The 20,613-nt window shown below is 51.3% G+C and overlaps 8 protein-coding genes across 9 annotated transcripts, besides 2 other annotated features; 5 read left to right on the top strand and 3 right to left on the bottom strand.

Annotated features, from left to right (window-relative positions):
* Positions 1–402: 402 nt before the first annotated feature.
* On the top strand, positions 403–4,788 carry EKO05_0005404 (uncharacterized protein; the record flags this gene model as incomplete). 2 transcript variants are annotated; one of them, XM_059636595.1, is made up of 8 exons in its annotated part: positions 403–714; positions 857–901; positions 949–1,032; positions 1,090–1,131; positions 1,182–1,337; positions 1,390–1,477; positions 1,532–4,195; positions 4,427–4,788. In XM_059636595.1, the coding sequence occupies 8 exons, from the start codon at positions 403–405 to the stop codon at positions 4,786–4,788; spliced, it is 3,753 nt and encodes a 1,250-aa protein (XP_059492578.1). The 2 variants fall into 2 exon arrangements, with proteins under 2 accessions (XP_059492578.1, XP_038798419.1); XM_038940136.1 differs by having other exon boundaries at positions 1,532–4,788.
* Positions 786–805: a tandem repeat.
* Positions 4,789–5,985: 1,197 nt separating the features above from the next.
* On the bottom strand, positions 5,986–9,878 carry EKO05_0005403 (uncharacterized protein; the record flags this gene model as incomplete). The annotated part of the gene is made up of 6 exons (XM_038940032.1): positions 5,986–6,233; positions 6,295–7,659; positions 7,712–7,963; positions 8,011–9,621; positions 9,673–9,776; positions 9,835–9,878. 6 exons carry the CDS (start codon positions 9,876–9,878, stop codon positions 5,986–5,988), a joined length of 3,624 nt encoding a protein of 1,207 aa, XP_038798418.1.
* An 831-nt stretch (positions 9,879–10,709) lies between these two features.
* Positions 10,710–11,635, top strand: EKO05_0005402 (uncharacterized protein; the record flags this gene model as incomplete). Its single annotated transcript, XM_038940089.2, has 2 exons — positions 10,710–11,445; positions 11,505–11,635. 2 exons carry the CDS (start codon positions 10,710–10,712, stop codon positions 11,633–11,635), a joined length of 867 nt encoding a protein of 288 aa, XP_038798417.2.
* A 143-nt stretch (positions 11,636–11,778) lies between these two features.
* EKO05_0005401 (uncharacterized protein) lies at positions 11,779–13,406 on the bottom strand (the record flags this gene model as incomplete). The annotated part of the gene is made up of 2 exons (XM_059636594.1): positions 11,779–13,268; positions 13,328–13,406. 2 exons carry the CDS (start codon positions 13,404–13,406, stop codon positions 11,779–11,781), a joined length of 1,569 nt encoding a protein of 522 aa, XP_059492577.1.
* An 862-nt stretch (positions 13,407–14,268) lies between these two features.
* EKO05_0005400 (uncharacterized protein) lies at positions 14,269–14,652 on the top strand (the record flags this gene model as incomplete). Its single annotated transcript, XM_038945986.1, has 1 exon — positions 14,269–14,652. The coding sequence occupies one exon, from the start codon at positions 14,269–14,271 to the stop codon at positions 14,650–14,652; it is 384 nt and encodes a 127-aa protein (XP_038798415.1).
* Positions 14,653–14,733: 81 nt separating this feature from the next.
* On the top strand, positions 14,734–15,150 carry EKO05_0005399 (uncharacterized protein; the record flags this gene model as incomplete). Its single annotated transcript, XM_059636593.1, has 3 exons — positions 14,734–14,927; positions 14,975–15,020; positions 15,070–15,150. The coding sequence occupies 3 exons, from the start codon at positions 14,734–14,736 to the stop codon at positions 15,148–15,150; spliced, it is 321 nt and encodes a 106-aa protein (XP_059492576.1).
* A 2,362-nt stretch (positions 15,151–17,512) lies between these two features.
* Positions 17,513–18,322, top strand: EKO05_0005398 (uncharacterized protein; the record flags this gene model as incomplete). Its single annotated transcript, XM_038940214.2, has 3 exons — positions 17,513–17,602; positions 17,650–17,824; positions 17,883–18,322. The coding sequence occupies 3 exons, from the start codon at positions 17,513–17,515 to the stop codon at positions 18,320–18,322; spliced, it is 705 nt and encodes a 234-aa protein (XP_038798414.2).
* A 67-nt stretch (positions 18,323–18,389) lies between these two features.
* On the bottom strand, positions 18,390–19,123 carry EKO05_0005397 (uncharacterized protein; the record flags this gene model as incomplete). The annotated part of the gene is made up of 2 exons (XM_038940048.1): positions 18,390–18,587; positions 18,635–19,123. 2 exons carry the CDS (start codon positions 19,121–19,123, stop codon positions 18,390–18,392), a joined length of 687 nt encoding a protein of 228 aa, XP_038798413.1.
* Positions 18,506–18,539: a tandem repeat.
* Positions 19,124–20,613: the final 1,490 nt, after the last annotated feature.

Below are 20,613 nucleotides of genomic sequence, written 5' to 3'. Positions count from 1 at the left end.
GGAGTCCAGCCCTGCCAGCTCAATGATACCCTGCCGTAAGCTGTGCACTGTTTGCTACCATCATCCTTCCCTTATAGTCGCAGACTGCCGCCCACTCGCCTCTCCTTCTCTCAAGCTTTAGCCTTCAGCCTATCGTTACTCTTGAGGTATGTGTCACTCTTCTACAAACCCCTTGCTCAGCCCTTGGGAATCTCATCTCCACCATTGCAAATCTCCAATTGTGTGATTCTACAACAGGTACGCGAGCACGCCTGTGCTCTGGCCTAAGTTTCTCATGTGCTAGGGCGCCCTGCATGTGGCGATCCTCCACAGCTTCACCAGTCGCTTCACGTGCATGGCTAATTGTTACAGTTTCAAGCTGGTGCGCTCCTTCAGCCGGCATAGCAGTCGCTCGCTTCCAAGATGCGCGGCTTTTTCCATTTTCTGGCCATCGCTGGCATTGTTGTCGCCCAGGACAACTACACCTCACAAGCGCTCAAGACTCCAAGCCCTTCGGCCACACCAGAACCACTGTTTTCTGTGGCAGGTGGAGGCGGCTACCCAACTTGCAAAGCGACAACAATCACCAAATGGCAGGATAAGCCATATACGTTGACTGTTCCAGCATCAACCGTGACAGTCATCAAGTCCGCGCCCGGGAAAACCATCACGACTACTTGTACTGAGACCAAGTACAATACCAAGACCCAGACTTCGACAAGTACCTGCACGGTCGTAAGTTTTCTCTCTATCGTCGGTTTGTGCGAGGACTTCATAGATTGCTTTCTCGTGCATCCGGATCGTGTTCACCATCATCATCATCATCGAAGATTCTTGATACTCGAAGGAGAGGTGCTGGGGCTGACAAGAACACCAGACCGAAACAACAACCAAACCAGGCGTCAACGTCACCACAACCACAGTAAACTTTTAGCGCTCACTCGCATAGCTGCAAGCTAACCTCTCCAGACGGTCTACAAGACCATTCCGGCCTACCAAACTATTACAGGGCCTGGAATACCTGGCCAAAACTTCACTATCACCGAAACGACTGTACGAGCTCTTGAACGCGATGGCAACTTCGAGAATGCTTGCTGATCAGACTTTTAGACATGCACGAGTACTCTTACCTCAACTAAATGGAGTACAACGGTATGTCCGCTTCAATCCTGCCAATTATCATTTGAAACTGACCCATCCAGACTTGCACCACCACCGAAACCCTGACTGTATCAAAAGACATCACGATCTCTGGCTCACATATATACACCACTATACCCGGTCCTACGGTCACTTTGAACAATACAATCACGAAAACGGATCTCCAAACCTCCACCTACACTGTCACTGCTATCAGCGTACGTCATGCCCATTCCCCATTTTCTCTCTTCTCTACTGACATATGAATAGCTTGTACCAACGACGGCTGTCGAGACATGGCGCACGACCGATGTAGAAACTTTCCGCACGACGGACTTGGTTACTTTCCACACAACAGGTGCGCAGCCTCAAATGGAGTGCTTTCGGATGCATTTGCTAATCTTTTCTGCAGACTGGTCGACTTTCGTCAGCACTTCCACTACTACGTACACGACTTACATCACGAGCTTCATCACTACGAGCTACCCGGTCACTATTGACCACACATACGTGTCCTGGAAGACCTCATACATAACCACTGTGGAAACTCTCACCTCGACCGTTTCTTTCCCGGTCACGCAGACGATCGAAGGGCCTACCCAGACAGTAATGACACCTGGACCCACGAAAGAGGTAACCAGGGAGATATCTGTACCCGGCCCCGTTGAGACAAAAGAAGTCACCAAGGACGTGACCAAAGAAATTTCAGTTCCAGGACCCGTTGAGACCATTCGAACTACAGAATGGAGCACCTACAGGACCACAGAAGTGTCTGTAAGCACCACGACTTATTCAACTGTATTCACTTCCTACATCACGTCCTGGTACTCGACCACATACACGCAGCCAGGCGCCACAATAACGTCTTGGGCGACAACCATTATTACCGTCCTGGTTCCTACGACGACAACGGAGCGAATCTCATTCACTCAGACGGTCGACAAGACGATACAGACGCCGGGCCCCACTCAGACAGTGGAAAAGACCATCCAGACGCCCGGTCCTACCCAAACTGTTGCAGGACCAACTTCCGAGAAGACTGTCGAGGTCACAAAGGTGTCGATTGAAACCCGATTAAGCGTTGAAACCCAGCTTAGTATCCAAACGGAGCTCAGCTACATCACAACTACCAGCATAAGCACGACGACGAGTTTGCAGACCACAACCACAACATCTTACATTACGACCGTCATTCCCACCGAGATTCCCGGGCCTGAGACAACATACACCTCCTACATCACGAGTTACATTCCCGTTGTGGTCACTCAAACGACGACTATAGTTTCGTCTTTCCCCGTAACGCAATTGGTGCCTGGACCTACTCTGACGGTCCCTACGACAGTTCGCACTACCGAGACTCAATTGAGTGTGCAGACTTCTTACGTCACTACTGAGCGATTAGTTACCATCACTTCCTGGAGCACATCGTATATCCCAACTACAATCACAGTACCTGGACCTACTATCACACTCTCTGGGAGCGTAATTACCCAGCCAGCGTCCACTGTAACCTCTTACATCACCTCATACATATCTACTACATTTTTCTCAACGACTACGGAGACATACCTCTCTCTCATCCCCACGACCGTTCCTACGACTGTACCGGGCCCCACCGTCATTCAAACTTTCGTTAGCTTGAGTACTGTGCTAGTTCCTGTCACTTCTATAAGCACATCGTACATTCCGACAACACTTACGACCACGGTGTCAGGTGATCCCACCACAATTACCAGCGTGGTTCCGACGACGATCTCCGTGGTGAGCACGTCCACGCAGGTGCTTTCGTTCACGCAGACAGTCTCATCAATTGAGACCGTTCCGGGGCCGACTTCCATACAAACCATTGAAGGACCGACATCGGTGCAGACACTTGAAGTTACACGTGTCGAGATTTCTGTAGTGACTAGCACGCTCGTGCAGACTTCTACGGTCGTCAGCGTGTCGACCTCCGTCTCAACTTCTCTTTCGACCATCGTACTTCCGCCATCAACCACCGTTCTTACCTCAACTGTGCCGGGCCCTACTCAAGTCTCAACCATACAGCTTCCTCCAGAAACCATATTCACGACAATTACAAGTACAACAATTGTTCCTCCAGTCATGAGCACTATCACAATTCCAGGAGCAATCCAAACCTCGGTCATTACGATACCAGCGAGTACATTCACGACAAGCTTCTTGTCAACTATTACAGTTTCGGGTCAGGTCACTACGAGTACTTTTACGCAACCAGGATCTACGCAAGTCATCACCACGCAAGTCCCAGCCTCTACCATTGTCTCAACTATCCTCTCTTCAGTCTTCGTCACCACTACTGAGCTTGTGCCTACGACTATTGTCCAGACATTGACACCTGGCGTAACATCCTCGCCCAGCACGAGCTCCATCGTGCCAGCGTCGATCTCCTGCGCGAGCAGCTGCCAGATCGACGTCACAGCAACTCGCCTTGTATATCCTGGAACTGTGGTGGTGTCAACAATCACTCGTCCGCTCGTTACAGTAGATATATATGTGGATGATACCGGAAACGATGTCAGCAGCAGCACCCGTACTGGCACGCTTCCGCCGCCTACTCAGACGATAACTTGGATATTTGAGGAAGTCACTTTGACGTGGCCAACGGTATACGCCGCATATGCAACGTTTAGTCACATCTCCGTGGAGCCAATTGGAGCTCAATGCATCAGCGAAACTTTCAGCCTTAATCTGCCATCGCCAACAAACTATACGCCTCTCATTCTTCCGGAGACTGATATTCCAACCCCGACACTTGTGGCACCAACTGTCGTGGATTATCTCAACAGCCTACCAACTGTGCTTGCTCAGCTCGGTCAATCAATTGGGGAGAGTGCCTGCGATCCTATTGTTGGTGGTCGGACAGAAAAAAGCACCAGGACTGAAGGTTCTACTACTTATCTGACCACCGAAGGCGACATCGGACAGACCACCACAAATCGCATCCCAACAGCCCAAGCTCAAGTTACTGAACCTGGCTCTTCAGAGGCGACGGCAACGCCAGGATCGACGGGTGCTGCGCCGACAAGTGTGCCTCCCTCAGAACAACCGAGCTCAAGTAACGCCCCCTCTTCCTCTCCAATTCCGTCTTCTACTGCGACACAGGAATCCAGCCGTGAGACTGTGGAGCCCAGCAGTGCGACCCAGGAGCCGAGCAGCACGACTCTGGAGCCTTCTCCAAATGAGTCCCCGCAGCCATCTTCCAGTCAGCCGTCTACGCCCACCAGTTCCGCTGTTCCGTCGTCAAGTGTCGCACCATCTCCAAGTAGTGCCGCTGACTCCTCAGCAGGCTCAGTCTTATCTTCGGCCACTCTCGCTCCCACATCTTCATCTGCAGCTTCAGTCTCTTCACTCGTAGCTCCTGAGTCGTCAGCGCCAGCTTCGCCCTCATCCTCTGTTTTGGACGTCACTTCTGAGGACTCGAGCACCATCGAGAGCAGTACAGCTGAGGCCGAGATATCATCCGCAACAGCACCTCCTCCCCCAATCTCCTCCATCCGCTCTACCAAAACGACTACGTTCTCAGACGGCACAGCATCAGGCATTCGCCCCAGCTCGAGCGTTCTGGATTACACTGGTGGTGCACCACTACCAACAGCCATAGCAGGTTGGCTGATTGGAGCCGCAGGTATTGGCCTTGGCTTGTTCTAGTTTCGGGAGGGGTACGAAAAGCACTTCGGTGTCATTGGTGTTTTACATGCGCTTTACTCAGATAGATAATAATACTAGAACATTCCTTCACATTGCACTTTCAAAAACAAAGGTTGGCGGCTCAGTCGTGTCTTGTTGGGTGTGCACACGCAACTGCAGAGGATCGAGTGATCAGCCGTTTGCCTCGGAGGACTTTGCCGTCAGTTCATCCCCAAAGCCATGCCATGCTGTCCACATGGCAAGGAACCGCCTGCAAGAATGCACCTTCCTCGTGCATCAATCGATAGCCTGGCCCGCGGCCCCACTCTGCTCCCACACGGCCCGCAACTCCAATCTCGAGCCCAGCCTTGCCCGTTCACGTCCCCGCGGAGCGCGGCTTTTCATCGCAGCGCAGCCTGGCGCACGACGTGTTGCTTCTCCTGCTGTTGGGGAAGATACAGCACCGTGTGTGTGTGTTTATACGAGCACGTCGTGCGCTGAAGCTTTCTTTCAGCTCTATTCTGGCGCGCCACACTCTGCGCAACGCAGGAACATCTCTCGACCACGCGAAGCGAGCCCGGCGAACAAAGCAGGGTTAGGCGGCGCGGGTGGAGTGAGGGTGTGAAGACCCCCGGGCCTCCTCGGTTGGCAAGTGCAGGGGTCTTGAAGCCGGGGCAGTGTAGCTGCGCGACGTGACCAGATTGCGGGTAAAGGACGGGTACGAGCCTGGGCGTTGGTGGCTGGTGGTGATGGCTGAGGTGTGCACCTCGTACTTGTTGAGGTTGCGTTGGGGAGGGGTTCGTGTGCTTGGCTGTAAGTGTAGAGGGATTCGGAGATGTGTGGTTCTGGTTTCGCCCAGTCTTGAACCGCTACAAACGCTTATAGGTCTGTTGAGTGGTTTTTTCGAGTCGTCCCCCTTCGCAGAGGATGCAAAATAACAGTTTCTGGGGTGACCCTTTGGAAGGGCAGCCCTCGCGGACAAGACGCGAGGCTGGAACTCACAGTGCCATGAATGCAACCTGGGCGCGCAACGCATCTCAGCAAGTGGCGCTTACAGTGATAACGTTGGTTCTTAGTCTACAAATGAGTCGTTGCAAGTTTTAAGACACCGTCTGGGCGTCGATTGTACGTCCAGACTCTTAACCCCGATCAGCTTAGTCTAAAGTCGTTTTGTCATCGTTGGCCATCCTCTGTAACTCAGCTATTCGCCTGTGACTGTCAGCACCTCGTCAGAGTCCCCTCCTCGTATTGACGCAGCAATTTAGTGAGCTTCGCGAACTGCACTGGTTTTGTGAGAAACAAGTCGACGCCAGCGCTAAAAGCCTCGTCCTCGTCTTCCTGGCTAGCCAGACCGGTCAGGGCTACAATTACTGAATTTTTCGCAGAAGGAGCACGCTCGTGCCCAGCTTCCATCTTGCGAATCTGCCGTGTTGCCTCAAAGCCATCCATTATAGGCATCGAAAGATCTAGTTTCGTCAGTCTCACCTCAGAACCGTATATAAAAGGCGTAGCAGACAAAACACATACCCATGAAGATGATATCGAATCCCTCACTCAAATTTTGCGCCGCTTCGACTGCTTCTCTGCCATTCTTCGCTTGCTTCGTGTCGTGATAACCACTTTTCTTGAAGAAAGCTTCTAACAGCTTGAGGTTGAGACCATTGTCATCCACAATGAGGATGCGAAGAACACCTGTAGTCTTGGATGTAGAGTCCGTTTCATGGTCCTCAGACTTGTTAGGCGCTGGTGACTGCTTGGATGAATTTGAAGATGCAGGTGGGGTTTGAGTGGCTTTGGATACCTGCGGCTCTTCCAGGCTAGACACACACAGCTTCTCTGGTAAGCTGTCTTTGAGTTCTTGCAAGTTCGATAGGCCTTTCTCTGGTTGTGGCTCTTTCTCCGGTTCTTGCCGATCGACACTGGCGCTCTCGCTATATTTCCGAAGCTCGTCTAATTTGTCGAGGCAAGACAACAATCCTTGAGCTACGTTATTCGGTCCAAGAGGACGAGGCACTCTCTCCCATTTGATGTATCCATCGATTGGGTCCATCCGCATCCCCATCCTGCTTGGAACCATCACTATGCTCAAAAGCACACCATGCTTGCCATATGCATGAGCAGTCTTCTTAACTGCTTGTTCAACCTCCTCATTACCCTCATCAACCATGACAACATCTGGTCTGGCGTGGTTTGTGGGTTCTAAAAGGTTGCAACCATACCAATCGCAAAGATAGCCCTTGAGAGAATTGCGAACGTGTTGCGGGAAGCCGTACATGACCGCAGACAGCTTTCGGTCGCGAATTGTTTGAAGACTGCGTTCGAACTCTAAAGTTGGCTCTCCCTTTTCCCGATCATCGGAGCTGCATAGTTTCATGGGTATTCTGACGTTGATTTCGGTTCCCTTATTCTCTTCGCTCTGAACTTGAATTTCACCGCCCAGTAACGAGACCAGGCTCTTCACAATCGACATACCCAGGCCAACTCCATTGGACGATGTTGAATCTTCTTGTGTGAATGGGAGAAATAGTTCGTTATCCATGAATTCTTTAGACATGCCTTTTCCTGTATCCCGAAAGGTGAAGGTAAGGGTGTTTCCTGAAGTGAGATCGTTGCTGATTCTTTGGTTGTCCTTGATGAGCCTGGTTGCACTTAGTGAGACTGCCACTGAGCCACTATTCGTATACTTCAAGGCGTTTCCAATGAGGTTCGCCGTGATTCGTCGAAGGGCGCCTGGCTCTGTGTGGTAGTTCCAGTTCTCTTCGTACTCAATATCACACACCACTATGACTTCGTTCCCGTGCGCATTCTGAAAAGACTTGCCGGCCTCGAGCACACCAAGAATCTCCTCGCATAGCAAAGCAACATTTGTGCATATGTATAGCCCTTCGTAATCTCGAATGACATTAGTTTGAGACTCGATGCTGGGGAGAATGCCACCACGTACCTCGATCAGGGCCGCAAGCAAGACCTTGCTTTTCTGACAGTGCCCATGACGAGTCAGGCGGGCGTCGCTGACGGTATTCGTGTTGACGACGTTCAAATTGATTGATCTTCGCGTAACTTAGCACAATGGTAAGCGTCTCGTGAAGAGTCGATCCACAAGTGTTGATCATTTCTGCAAGTGACTTTTGCGTTGGGTCAAGTCCAGTCTCGTCAAGAAGTTGAACAGCACCAAGGATACCGTGAAGAGGTGTTCCTGTACAGACGTCAGTAGCTGAAATTCTAAGAGCTGTGGTTACAAACTCAATTCGTGGCTGACAGATGAAACAAAAGACTCTCTCTGTTTTCCAGCCAAGGCCGCATCGTACCGCGCAATCTCCGACTCAACAACGTGCAAGAATGCTTTTAATGACTTAAGATCGACAACGTCTGTAAACAGACGAACCGATGTAGTTCTCCACGCAAAAAATGCCCCTAGACGCTTGAGCGAGGTAGGATCCGTAAGCGGCTTGAAGATAAGCTGTTCAATGTCCTTGAATGTGGACTTCAGCCTGTGTGTCTCCTCTCCCAAATCAACATCTACCAGTGTTTCATCTTTGACCTGCCTGAAGCCTGAATTGGAGTTATGCCACACTGCACCCTTTGGATGACGGTCCATCAGCCTTTGCAGACACCTTTCATCAATGTCGGGTAATCCGATTGTAGACCCTGAGATTTGCACGACTTTCAGCATATCGACGGAACCAGAGCTGCCTAGGATCTCAGCAGGTCGTTCAACGTAGACACCTCTCAGGTACTCGGAGCTGGTGTAAATTCTGCTGTGAGTACCGGGCGGATCAGAATCATGCGGTTTGAATGTGTCCTCTGGTATGTTGGTCTGATCATTCTTTGAAAGGGAATCCACCTGTGCAGATTTTTTGCCGTGTACCAGCGGGCGTGCGATCTCGCGTTCGAGCTCTTGCTCTGGCTCAGCAACGGGTTGCGTGTCACCATGAAACCCAATCAGACCATCAATGAACAGAGCTCCATCGGCTTGCAAAGCAGAATGTAAGCATTCGGCCGCCCTTCGAAACACTTTTCGGTATGTCGTCTCGCCCCCTGGAGGTCCTCTCCTGTCGTCTTTGTCACGTTTGGCCAATAATGATCGCGCGTCCCTGGCATTGTCGTGTCCAGCAATACGATGATCTTGCTTGGCTCCGGCCACCACCAACCTTTCGGACTCCTGCCCTTCAGTCGGCAGGTTAGCTTGGTCCGCAAGCGAATCTTCCGCTAACACGTGAGGATCCACACGCTCATTCCCGGACTCATTGGGTTTTTCTGCGTTCTTTTTTCGCGTCAAGAATTTACGTCCTGCCAGGGTCTGCGGCTCCTCGAACAACTGGGCGCGCAGAGAATGCGACTTGAGGAAAACGTCAAGCTCTTCCTGTACAGCGGTCCATCTGTTATGAAAAGTACGTTCTCTTGCAAATTCGAGTAAGCCCACCAATCTTTGGGCAGTATCAGCCAAGAACGCAGTTTCCGAAGCTGATAATGGTGGCCTTTCAATCTGGTCCACAACACAGATAGCACCAATGTTATGACCGTTCCGTGAGGTCAGAGGAGTACCTGCAAAGAAAGACAAATGCGGAAATCCTGAAACTGCCGAAAGCTGGGAGGTTCGAGGGTCCCGTTGCAGTGCTGGTATACTGAATACACGTTCGCTGGCTGGACAGGGTTCAGATGGGCGAAGCGCGATAATCTCCTGGAGCAACGAAATCCATAATGGTCGATCTGCGCCTTCTGTGTGTAGCCATTCATTGTCTTCAGAGTTGAGCACTACTCGGGAAAACACATCGTCTGCATTCGCTCTGTGGCTACCTGCGATGAAATGCAGACGTTTGGCGTCATTGAGTACCACAAACGCTCCCTGAACCGCTGGAGGGTCTCATCAGCACACGGCTCAATCCCCAAGAGAGGCTACAATACCAAGGCGCACGACCGTGAGCTCGACGCGGTCGTTCAAAGAACTTCGAATGGCTGCATTTCCAGCAAGAAGTAGCGCTTCGTCGCCATGAAAAAGCTGGAGATATCTGTACGACATGTAAGCAAAGATATGCGCAATTGAGGCTATAGAGCATATGCGCGTACTTGCTCAACTCATATTCAGCGCAAGCCTGCTGCAAGATTGCCATCTCTAGAAAGCCGTTCGACTCTGATGTAGAATGCTCCGATTCGAGGATGAGGGACGGCTGAGACGCAACGCTCTGACGTCATTTCATTACCCAAACAACTCGGTTTGCGATGGGGAAGGAACAAAAAAACACGAGTGCACACAGCGGAATCAAGGAGAAGAGGTTTGCAACTGAGAGTCGAGCTCGCCAGTAGCCAGGCTTTGGTCTGCCCTACGTTCCGATGCTGGTCTGGGCTGCATTAGGCCGGAGAAGTCTGCCAGCCTACCTACGCTGGTTTCTTCCAAATCATGAGATGGCTCCATTTCCGAACCAGACGCCCACAGATCAGGTTTTGGATGACACGACATCATCGCAACGGTTATATATGTGGTTCGTGTCTCAAAAGATGGCTACCCAGCCTGTCCAGACGTGTCTGATGAGACGACAGCGAGTGACAGGCGTCGTCCGCGTGCTTTTGCATTGCAGGGAGACGAAACAGTCTACGCACGGGACTTGACGTGCAGGCTAACGTTTAAGCTGCCGCGATCTTAGCGGCATATGAAACACTGACATTCCGGGCTCACTGTTGTTGAGTCTCAACGAGCACAGAGACTGGCCACTAGCGACAGAACCTCATCAAACTCGTCTATGCTTGATTCACTCATCACGGCGCCATAGATTCCGGTTCGGATACATAGTGGCAGGTGTCTCTAGCTCCAGGTTTCAATTTTCGTCGTCAGCGTCGCAGACGCTCGTCTTACTGCATCTTCACAGCAGCATGAGAGTCGTTTCTGCCAGGTTCCAACTACGGCGAGGCCGCGTGGGTGTCGACGATTATGCATAAATTGCTATATGCATATCTCGAGATCACGGCCTGTTGTGCATATCAAGTGCTGCTATCTGAATCGCAGCTTTCCAACGTCACATCGCATGCGATTCTCGAACACAAGCTTTACCGCACGGCAGGTCCAAACAATATCTCACTTCACATTATACCCAACGTCAGCTATGCGTTCCTTGAGTTTTCTGCTCGCACTCCTCTTTGCTTGCGCGGCGACTTCCTACGCCTGGCCTAGTGTTAACTTTCCACCTCTCGAGCCTCGCAGGCATGGAAACGATACCGAGTCTAACGGTACGGAGCGCGCCCTTAAAAAGTCATGTCGAAAAATACGCAACCTCGCTGTCCTCTCCGGGCTTGCAAGTAACCAGACGAAATTGGATGCATGGGTCGCAGAGGGCAGGCTCAACACCGCCGAAGTCGACGCCATTAAGGCAAAGGCCGCAAACGCTACGACGGAATTGCAGTCTTTGCAGACCAACACCACACTCGTCGGTGAATGTACCGTTGTGAACGCTGAGCGCGAGAGTGTCAAGCAGTGCAAGCAGATGATGAAGTTGGCTAAATTGGCTTCGCTGGCAGGGAATGATACTGCCACGGCTGCTTTCGAGCAGAAGAAGGGTCTGAACGAGACGGGTATCGAGAACCTGAAGGCGAAAATTGCAGAGGCTTCGACTAAGCTGCAAGAGATGCAGTCCAACACCACTCTCACGAGCTTCTGTACTCAGCGACAGCAGCAGAACGGCGACGGTAAGTCTTTGCGGGGATGCATTTTGTAGTCTAAATTCCTTGGTGCTGACGTGAACCAGCTTCGGATGCTGATGATACGGCTGCAGGCTCAGTTCAGCAGGCCAGCGGTGGCGCAGCAGGTCTTACTGCGCAAACCATTACCTATATACTTGCATCGGCGCTGGCCGCGGTCTTCACCTTGTTCCTCTAGAGTACTGGTGTTACCATAGGAACCAAAAACGCCCAGGTCAGCGTGAATAGCACTCAGAAACTCAAATAAAGGGCTGAAAGAAAAAGCTGCTTCATCAACACAGCATCACCCGTGTTACTATTTCATTTTCAGGAACGAGACACTTAACCTGATAACTTCTGACCGAATGTACTCCTCGCGACCAGAGCCCTAAACCTCTTCCCAAATACGTAAGCCGGAATCGTCAAGGCACAAACACTCAAGTTAATCATCGTGATTGCCACGAACACCTTGCTCGGTCCAATGCTCGCCATGACGCCGTTCGCGTATGTGGTGGCAATGAAGGTGAACACAGCCTTGGTAAAATTAATAGTAACAAACGCTTGATTTGCGTCTCGTGGATGACAATCGATGACATACGTTAAGCTCGCCGTACTTGCGAATGGCACACTGAAAGAGTGGATTGACATGAAAGCAATGAGTTGGTAGATGGAAGCACCGCGCTGGGCGCTGATGCCGAAGCCCAGAAAACCGATTGTCGCAAAGATGACAGCAGGCAGCATAAGAGTAAGGCGGAACTCAGGCTCAAAAACGCCCTTGTTCTTGCGCGCCATGAGCTTTGCAATGGAATCTGCTGCCCAGCCTGAGAGGGGTGAGCCGATGAGGCCTACAACAAGAAGAGGCAGGTTTGTGAGGCCAATTTGCGCGGGTCCAAGAGAGTATGGAGGTGCGGAGAAGATGGACACTGAGAGGATGGAGATGGTGAGCAGCCAGGTGAAGTACGTGCCGTAGACTACAGTAGAGAAAAGCACGGCGGGATAAGCAATAAGTGGGACAGGCTTCCATGCATTTCGCCAGAAAGACTCAGTGGAGAGGCGACCGCGGAAGAGTGCGATTTGTTGACGGTACGTCTCTTTGTCTTCGCCATACTCGGACCAAGATGAGCCTTTTTCTTCTGGCTCAAGTTCTTTCTGCGAGCCAGGACGGGAGCCATAGTAGGTCGTTTCGACAACGAGGAAATACATGGCGAGGAGGATGGGAATGAAGATCAGAGCCGAGATGCCGAAGGTGGCCTCAAAGGAGATATTCTCGATGATCGCGCCTGCAATGGTCTGGCCAAGGAGAACGCCACTGGCGAGCATACAGCCCCATATACTGATGCGTGTTCCTCTCTGATGGACAAAGTACATGTCTGAGACGGTGGATGTGACCAGAGTCTCAAGCGGTGCGGAAGCGATACCTTGGACGACTCGCATAACAGCCAGGGACACAAACGATTTGGTGAAATAGCCCCATACGTTGGTGACCAAGAGCAAGATGGTAGATATCACAAAGAAAGGTCGTTTGCCCCAGATGTTGGCACCAGCTGCGGTGAAGAATGTCGTGAAGCCGATCCAGAATGCGAGGAATCCAATGACGAGACTCGCGACCATATCGATGCTGACATTGTACTTTTTGGCGATAAGTGGTAGACCTGGAGTAACCATGGGACCAAGGGAAGTTGTGACACCAGAGCTGAATGCCAGAATGATCATAATAATTTCCTTCCGTGCCGCGGACCAGTTCAACGGGTCGTTCGGACTGTCGGACGGCTGAGGCTGGAGAACAATATCGCCATCACGCTTCATTCCAGTAGTGTCGACTGACGGATCTTCTGCACAGCAATCCTCTGTTAGTCGTTGTTGCTTCCTAAAATGATGCATTCTTACGTACCGGCTGCTGCTGATGCACCAAGCGTGGACGTTCCGGGAGGAGCAGCCATCTGGCGATCGTCCAACACTCCCAACCCCATTTTGTTCGCCTTGTGGATAGGATTTAAGTTAATAGATTGGATGAGAGGTAGAGAGAAGCCTGCCAGCAGACCAAAATTACAAAGTATAGGTACACTTGTTATGGAGTCCAGAAGAAGAGATAAAGGAGAGACCAGCTCTACGAAAGAAGGAACAGAGTCGATATACCCACTATCCCATAGCTTTGGGGTATGTATAGTCTCGTAGTGTCAATGAGTGGGGTTGTTCTTCCCGAAACCCCAGATGAAGCGGCGTTAGTCGTACCTGGTCGATCTTTACCGTAACCCATCTGATCTCCAACAAGTCCACCATCTGCCTCAGCTCATCACATTTGACAGTGTGTGACAGAGGCTTGGCACTACTGACATGATGTTTGAAGCACTATTCTATGGCAGAAAGTGCCGTCCGCCAAGGCCAAAATGCCGTTCGACACATTGCGAGTTTCAGTCTCTAGTATCAGCACATCTCGAAACCGTGACATCTGCAAGCAGACGCGTGGCTATGTACGAATCACTGGACATTTAATATACCACTGCTCCAGCATGCTCAGTCAAGCCTTATTTGGAATGATGAGATCTTACCTGACGGACCTAGGTTGAGAGAACAAGCCTTTGGCACAAAGTACCCCATGCGCATGCAAGTCTGATCACAGAACTTTTCAGCTGCTGACCTGACCCACCAATCAGAGGGTCTCACGTACGAGATGCTACCCACTGAAGTATGGTTGGTCCTTGGCGACGATGGAATGCCTGATCTAGTAACTGCAGTTTGCAGATGTGCAGACTACATAAACCGTGCTTATCAAGCAAAGACCGACGTTATAGTCTTAATATCCTCCATTGAAATACAGATAACACTTTCGCCATGACCGTACCTCCTCCATTCTCAGTAACGGTACACCCCTTCACCTCTCCAACGCCTAATACATGCGCATACGAGCGCGGCGACAGTTCATCACACAATGCACTTATTTTCGTAGGAGGTCTTACAAGTGGCCCGCATACAGCTCTCGTCCTCTTGGATACCGTTTTCGGAGCCATCAGTGACGCCAAGCTGGGGTATTCGATCTGGGAATTCCGTATGCGCAGCTCATTCACTGGCTTTGGCTATTCGAGTCTGGCAGACGACGTTGAAGATATAGCTGCGTTGGTCAGATATCTCAAGGGACTGGGCAAGGAAAAGGTTGTGTTGATGGGTTCCTCCACCGGTGCAGTCCTGCCTGATGTGATACCTATTGAACGTGACTAAACCGTACCTGTAGGCTGCCAGGGTTGCATGAAGTACATGGAAGTCTCAAAGTGTAGAGCTCCTGCAGTCAATGCCTATATAATGCAGGCACCTACTTCTGATCGAGAAACAGCCAGCTTGTTGATGACGCCGGATTTCTACAAGCTGACGCTCAAGTTTGCCGAAGATGAGATTGCTCGGGGCAGCAAGGATAGGATCATGCCGAAAGATCTTGTCCCCAGTATTTTCGACTCACCGGTATCGGTGCACCGTTGGCATTCGCTGATAGCGAAAGGGTATGCTGATCACGCAATGTATCTCTGTTCCAACTAATATCGAACAGTGTCGATGACGACTTCTTCTCCTCCGACATCGAAGAATCTGTTTTAGTCAGAACTTTTGGTAGAATGAACAACCCAACACTAATTCTGCCTTCAGAAAAGGATGAGATGGTCCCTCCTGCTGTGGACAAGCAAGCGCTGCTTCAAAGATGGATTCGAGCGTCTCCGACCGACCTAGTGAGCCAGCTATCGAGTCTAATACCAAAAGCAGACCATGTTCTGTCTGGTTTGGAGTCTCAGCAGTGGTTTGCTGATAGAGTGGTCCGTTTTTTGGGGTCAGTGAACGATGCATAATATACAACAGTAACAATCTCAAAACGAGTGAAAAACGTGAAAAAAGAGAAAATCAAGGGTCTCAGAAATTAATAAACGTGAGACTGAGATACGGGTTGAGGAAGCGTGTCGTTCGTGGCTGAGGTCGAGACGTTTGAGTAAGTGGTCGTGCTGCTCACGAATGTCGACAAATAAATCGACTTCCACCAAATAATCACACCCCCGCCATTTTTTCCCTCCGTACTTAAATAAATATGCTCAAGTAAGGTCTTTGATCTGGTGGTGTGTCTTTACGCCAGGAGGTCGAAATGTTCGCTCTGGAATTGCACCACCGTAGTCGCGTTACCAATTGGTACACGACCAGCTTGCCTCAAGCAAAGCGCACGAGGAACGCTGAAGCAAACAACCAATCAACTGCTCAAGCGTGCATCCTTGTCATCACTAATATCTCAGGTCTTTGTTAGTCCTAATCACCTTTCAATATCGGCACACAGAACAAAGCAGCACGGTAGCTCGCAATTCACAACACCAACATTTACGCAGATACCTTAACAGCAGCCATTGTCTACTTGATGATGCAAAATGTTTTCCAACGCTGTGACACACACAGAAGCTGCCGTTTGTTCGACACCACCCTCAGCTCCCCAGCCACAATGTGTATACATATAGCGCATGTTACTATGAGTGCAATGCCAACCAAGTCAAGCTCTCCAGAACATCTCGTACCCATCATTCTGTTGCCTCGTCACCTCTCGCCCCCATCGATCACCCAACCTGCTCAGACCATCTTGACAGAAGTGCCACAGCACCAAGCAAAAGCAGCAACGAAACGACAATAACTACCCACTGGCGTTATCGCAACATCAACCATATACTCTCAAACTCACTCTACTCCAACAAGACCAATGTGCGGCATCAGTGCAAGCCGTTTCACCCAGTGTGGCTGCGTGAACAGCTTTATACCCAAAAGCATCACACGTTGCCAGCATTACCGGAGACGCCAACAAAACATCTGCAACGGGCATCTCGATGCAATCCGAATAGTTCGGCACGAAGGCGGGAGATGCGCGAGACATCCACAGTTGGGTGAGCAGCCCCCGCCGGAAGTGTTGGTGAGAGGGGCAGAGGGTGGCAGTGGGCAGTAAAGCGAGTGGACGCTGGAGCAAATGTATATGGAAGCGAAGGGCAGACTCAGAGCGGCAGTAGAGAGGCGGTATGATTCTGAGGACTGGGTGTCGTGGTGACTGGGAGGATGAAAGCAAATGTACTAGCAGGGTAAGAAAACCGCACGCACGGTACAGAGCCCAGCCATCGCAAAAAGTCAATGCTGTCGTCCTGTCCATGAAGGAGAACAGATCAGACATCGTGCAAGCCCTGCGGCAAGACACAGCTGCAATGCCTGTACCCTAGAGATTTCGTTACCAGACAATCGAGATTAACGCCGTCATCAAAGAAGCATATCATTGAACGCAGCACAGCGCACTTCGCACTCAAGACATGGACAGAATCGCCCTCTTTTAGCCAGTCGGCCGTCTTGCAGCTTCAAGAAATCAACAATTACAACTTACAAGCAGATGTTGACTACGTATCTAGTCACAAAGAAACAGCGATGTGTACCGAACGAGGCCATTGTAGCCACTTCGTCACTGGAGCGGCGAGCTACGCACGGTTCAGTTGCAACGTATATCATCCGCGTTTAAATCCTTGGAATCGACCTAGGCAAGGCTTCTATAGGGATAAATGGGTAGCGGGGATGGTCGGGCGTGTAGACAGCAGAGGGTGGTTAGAGACGAAGGGCTGGGTAGTTTGTCAGAATTGGTGGATCAAAGGGGATGTGGGCGGTGATGAAGACGAATGAGATAGATCTAGAGGAGGAAGGCTCACTTGAGTAGAATCCATTGCATGCGGTACTGTGTTAGGTATAGAACGCCGGGCTGTCAGTTTTCATGTACAGCTTCTCTTTGTGAATGTGCCGGTCTCTACTCTCTACTCTTCTCGGCGACTATGAGCAGCTCCTTGCGGTATCAGAGGCCGAGGAAAGACGTCTTACACGGTGTCTGACAATCCGATTGGAATCTTGTTACCGCGGTGGTGATGCGTTGACCAATGGTAAGTCATGATGACGTCAATCCTGGTCCATAATTATCAACTGATCTTCTCGAATTCAATGTCTGTGACGAAAACAACGACAGAGCGCCGTTGACTTCAGGGCCTAATCAACCATACAGTCTGGAAGAACGCACATGTCGGACACCGCCTGCCACAACATGGATTCGCTTCCAGTTACCAGCAAGACAGCTGGCGAGCCAGAAAGCTTGTTGAACAAGACACTAGAGACCGGAGCCGCTGCCGTTCAGGTATTGATGCTCGCTTTTGTCAATCGATTGATGCTAACAAGTCTCAGAACTTTGAGCCAGTGCAAAGGATATGCGCACATCTGAACGCCTTCCATGCATATGCTCACGACCCAACGCGAGATGCGGTTGAGGCCAACCATTACTGCGCACATCTCAACGAGGATGTGAGGCAGTGCATCCTGTATGATTCACCTGTGCAGCCAGCACGGATTATCGGTATCGGTGGGTGCTTGGAGTCCCTTGCTGTGTAACCATACGACTCTTGCTGATCGCATTACAGAATACATGATTAAGCCGCATCTGTACGAAACTCTGGATAAAGAAGAGCAGAAGCTGTGGCATTCGCACGTGTTCGAGGTCAAGTCTGGTATGCTGATCATGCCGAAGCCTAAAGCTGTTCCAGAGGCTGCTTGGGAGCTTGCCGAGAACAAGGAGATGGAAGAGGTTGTTCATCTCTACGGCAAGATCTACCATCTCTGGCAGACAGATAGAGGAGATAAACTACCCCTGGGTCCACCACAGCTTATGACGAGTTACACATCAGCCGATCAGATGCCAAACTTCGAGAAGATTATCGAGGACCGGGACAGGCGATTTGGAACTGACCACAAGCGTAAAAAGGAGGTGCGTGAGTACATCAAGGTTCCGGATATTCACCCGAATGCCGATGCTACCTGGGCGAAGGGCGGCCTTGGACACGTTGGGGAGAAGGAATCGTAGACAACACCCTGATCTCGCTGGCGAGCAGTGTGTCCAACGTAGCTGACAAATGAATGCAATGACGGCCTCATGCACCTTGCTTTTCATTGACCTCCTGAATGCCAGCAGCCTCCTTTGTCTTTTCCTGGCCCATGAGCTTGCCAAGCACGTCCTTCTCTTTTGCGGTGTCTTCGGCGTCGTTCATGTCGCTGTCGCTGTCGCTGCCACTGCTGCTCTCTGAGCTGTTCTCTGCGTCTTTCATCTTCAGCACTCCGAGACCGAGATTCTAAATCACCTTAGTTCATGTTGACGATTCCACGCGAAGACACATACCATTTCGATGTACTGCTCGTCTTCCTCTCCGTCAACAGCGTCAATCTCCCGCTTCTTCAGAGTGCCGTCCTTGCGCTGGGCCTCGAGCTCTTCGTTTGCGGCCTTCAGCTGCGGCAGGAAATCTTTCAAGAAAGTCCTGATGTCTGGGCCGAGCTCTTGTTCGTCCAGCTTGTATGTGGGCTTCTTCCCTCTGTTTGCTCTCAGATTGACAACGTCTGGCTCTTTGGATGTCTTGTCGGCGTCCATCTGAGTACCGTCGTCTTCACCCTCGCTGGAGCTGAAGTCGCTGGGCTCTTCGCTCGACTCAGAGAGCTCGCTGCTCTCATTGTCCGAGTTCAAGTCACTAGCATCGGTGGGTTTGGCAGGTGCATTTGAAGCCTTGGCCGTGGATTCTGACTTGCGGGAAACTGAAGGCTCCAAGCTGTTCTCGGGAGAGAGTTTCGTGCGCTTACGACGGTCGGCGAGCTGTGGAGCGGCAGGGGAGGCCATGGTAGCAGTGGCTATGAGACGGTGTTCAAAGGGTGTGACGGGCAGCACAGTAGTTCTGCGGAGGTGGTGGTTCCCGAACTGTCTCGGGCTTTGGTGGAAGAAATGGCAGGACTTGTCAAATTATTTGGGGGGAAGCGGGCGAGTTATGCCGCGGGGGTCTCAGGTGCGAGCCAATGCAACCCGCGACGTCACATGGGAATGACCACTTCCGCACGCAACTGGAGTGTGAGTCTCACAATTCAAAGCCAGCATCTGCGAGATTTCATGAATAAAGGTCTAAGAAGTCTGACAGGCCCATTGAGCGGCCTGCAGCCGCCATGGTCGACGCCAAGGGCGACGCCATCTGCAGTGGTTGGGCGTGCGCCGCCGTGCGGGCCTCGGGCATGGCCTCTTGTTGGTGTACGCAGGGGTTGAAACGGCGCGCTGAAACGCCAGAACGGGCGGCTACAGCTTCCGCCGCTGACTTGTTCGGTGGACAGATGCTACTAATAGAAGTGCAGCTGGCCAAGTCCCATCGCACCTCACCTCTTCATTGACGTGCTGCCGACTCTTCTTCTTCCATCCCCTCGAGTGTCCAGGTGCTCTTTGCTGTGCTACTCCAGGACTTTCCGCGCGGTATACGAGCCGTTAACAAGGCTGTTAGAGGACAAACAACGTGATATCAGGCGTGAACCGGTACGTACAATCTTGTTTGCAAGGCCGTCTTTTCCACCCTGTTCCTTCGTCAACATCTCCTGTGCGGCCTTTGATGATTCGGCTGCAAACCCTGGGTCTCCATCGCTCCTGTGCTTCCCCACCTGGCGCCTTCCACTCTCGCCGATATCAACGCTTGGCATTCATGGCAATACTCTCTTGGAAACATGCAACTCCATCTTACGCCTATCGAAACATGGAGAAACAATATTCTTGACTCGTCCGGCCTGTCGCCATCGTTCGTTCGTCACATTCAGCTTAGATGTGCCGCTACCGCACTCTTCACCGCCCGTCGTTAGCATTCACCTTCACCAAATGTCACACCTAGCCCCCGTGAGGGCGCCGGCTGCAACACTAGACTCTCTCTTGCTGTTGTAGGAATGATCATTGCCTACAGCGCCAAAACCGGAGGCTGGGGTGTCCACGCACTTCATCCCCTTCCACAACCCCTCGCTCGTAATCCGGTCTGCTTGGTTCTACCACTACGCAACTGCTCCACTTCCTCAGTACCGTTCTTAGCTCTGCACAATCGCCGTCATAACTGAAGTCGCTTGCCCTGTTGGCATGCTGAGAACATCTGAAGCTCACAACGCTAACATTGACAAGTTTCTGCAACTCGATTCCTCAATCAACAAACCCAACCCGGATACCAAATTCGGCGTGCAATACGTTCTCGATCTACTTAGGTCTTCCTCTCTTCGGCACATTGCCACTCTTCAACCTCACACTCGACCTACCAAGACGACCAGTGACATCAAGAACGACCTCGCTGTTGCCAGTTGCAACCGGATCTTTGC

The sequence above is a fragment of the Ascochyta rabiei genome, chromosome 8 (assembly GCF_004011695.2).
Source record: "Ascochyta rabiei chromosome 8, complete sequence".
Taxonomy (NCBI): domain Eukaryota; kingdom Fungi; phylum Ascomycota; class Dothideomycetes; order Pleosporales; family Didymellaceae; genus Ascochyta; species Ascochyta rabiei.
The sequence above is the reverse complement of the archived record's forward strand: the minus strand, read 5'-3'. Positions and strand labels throughout refer to the sequence as shown.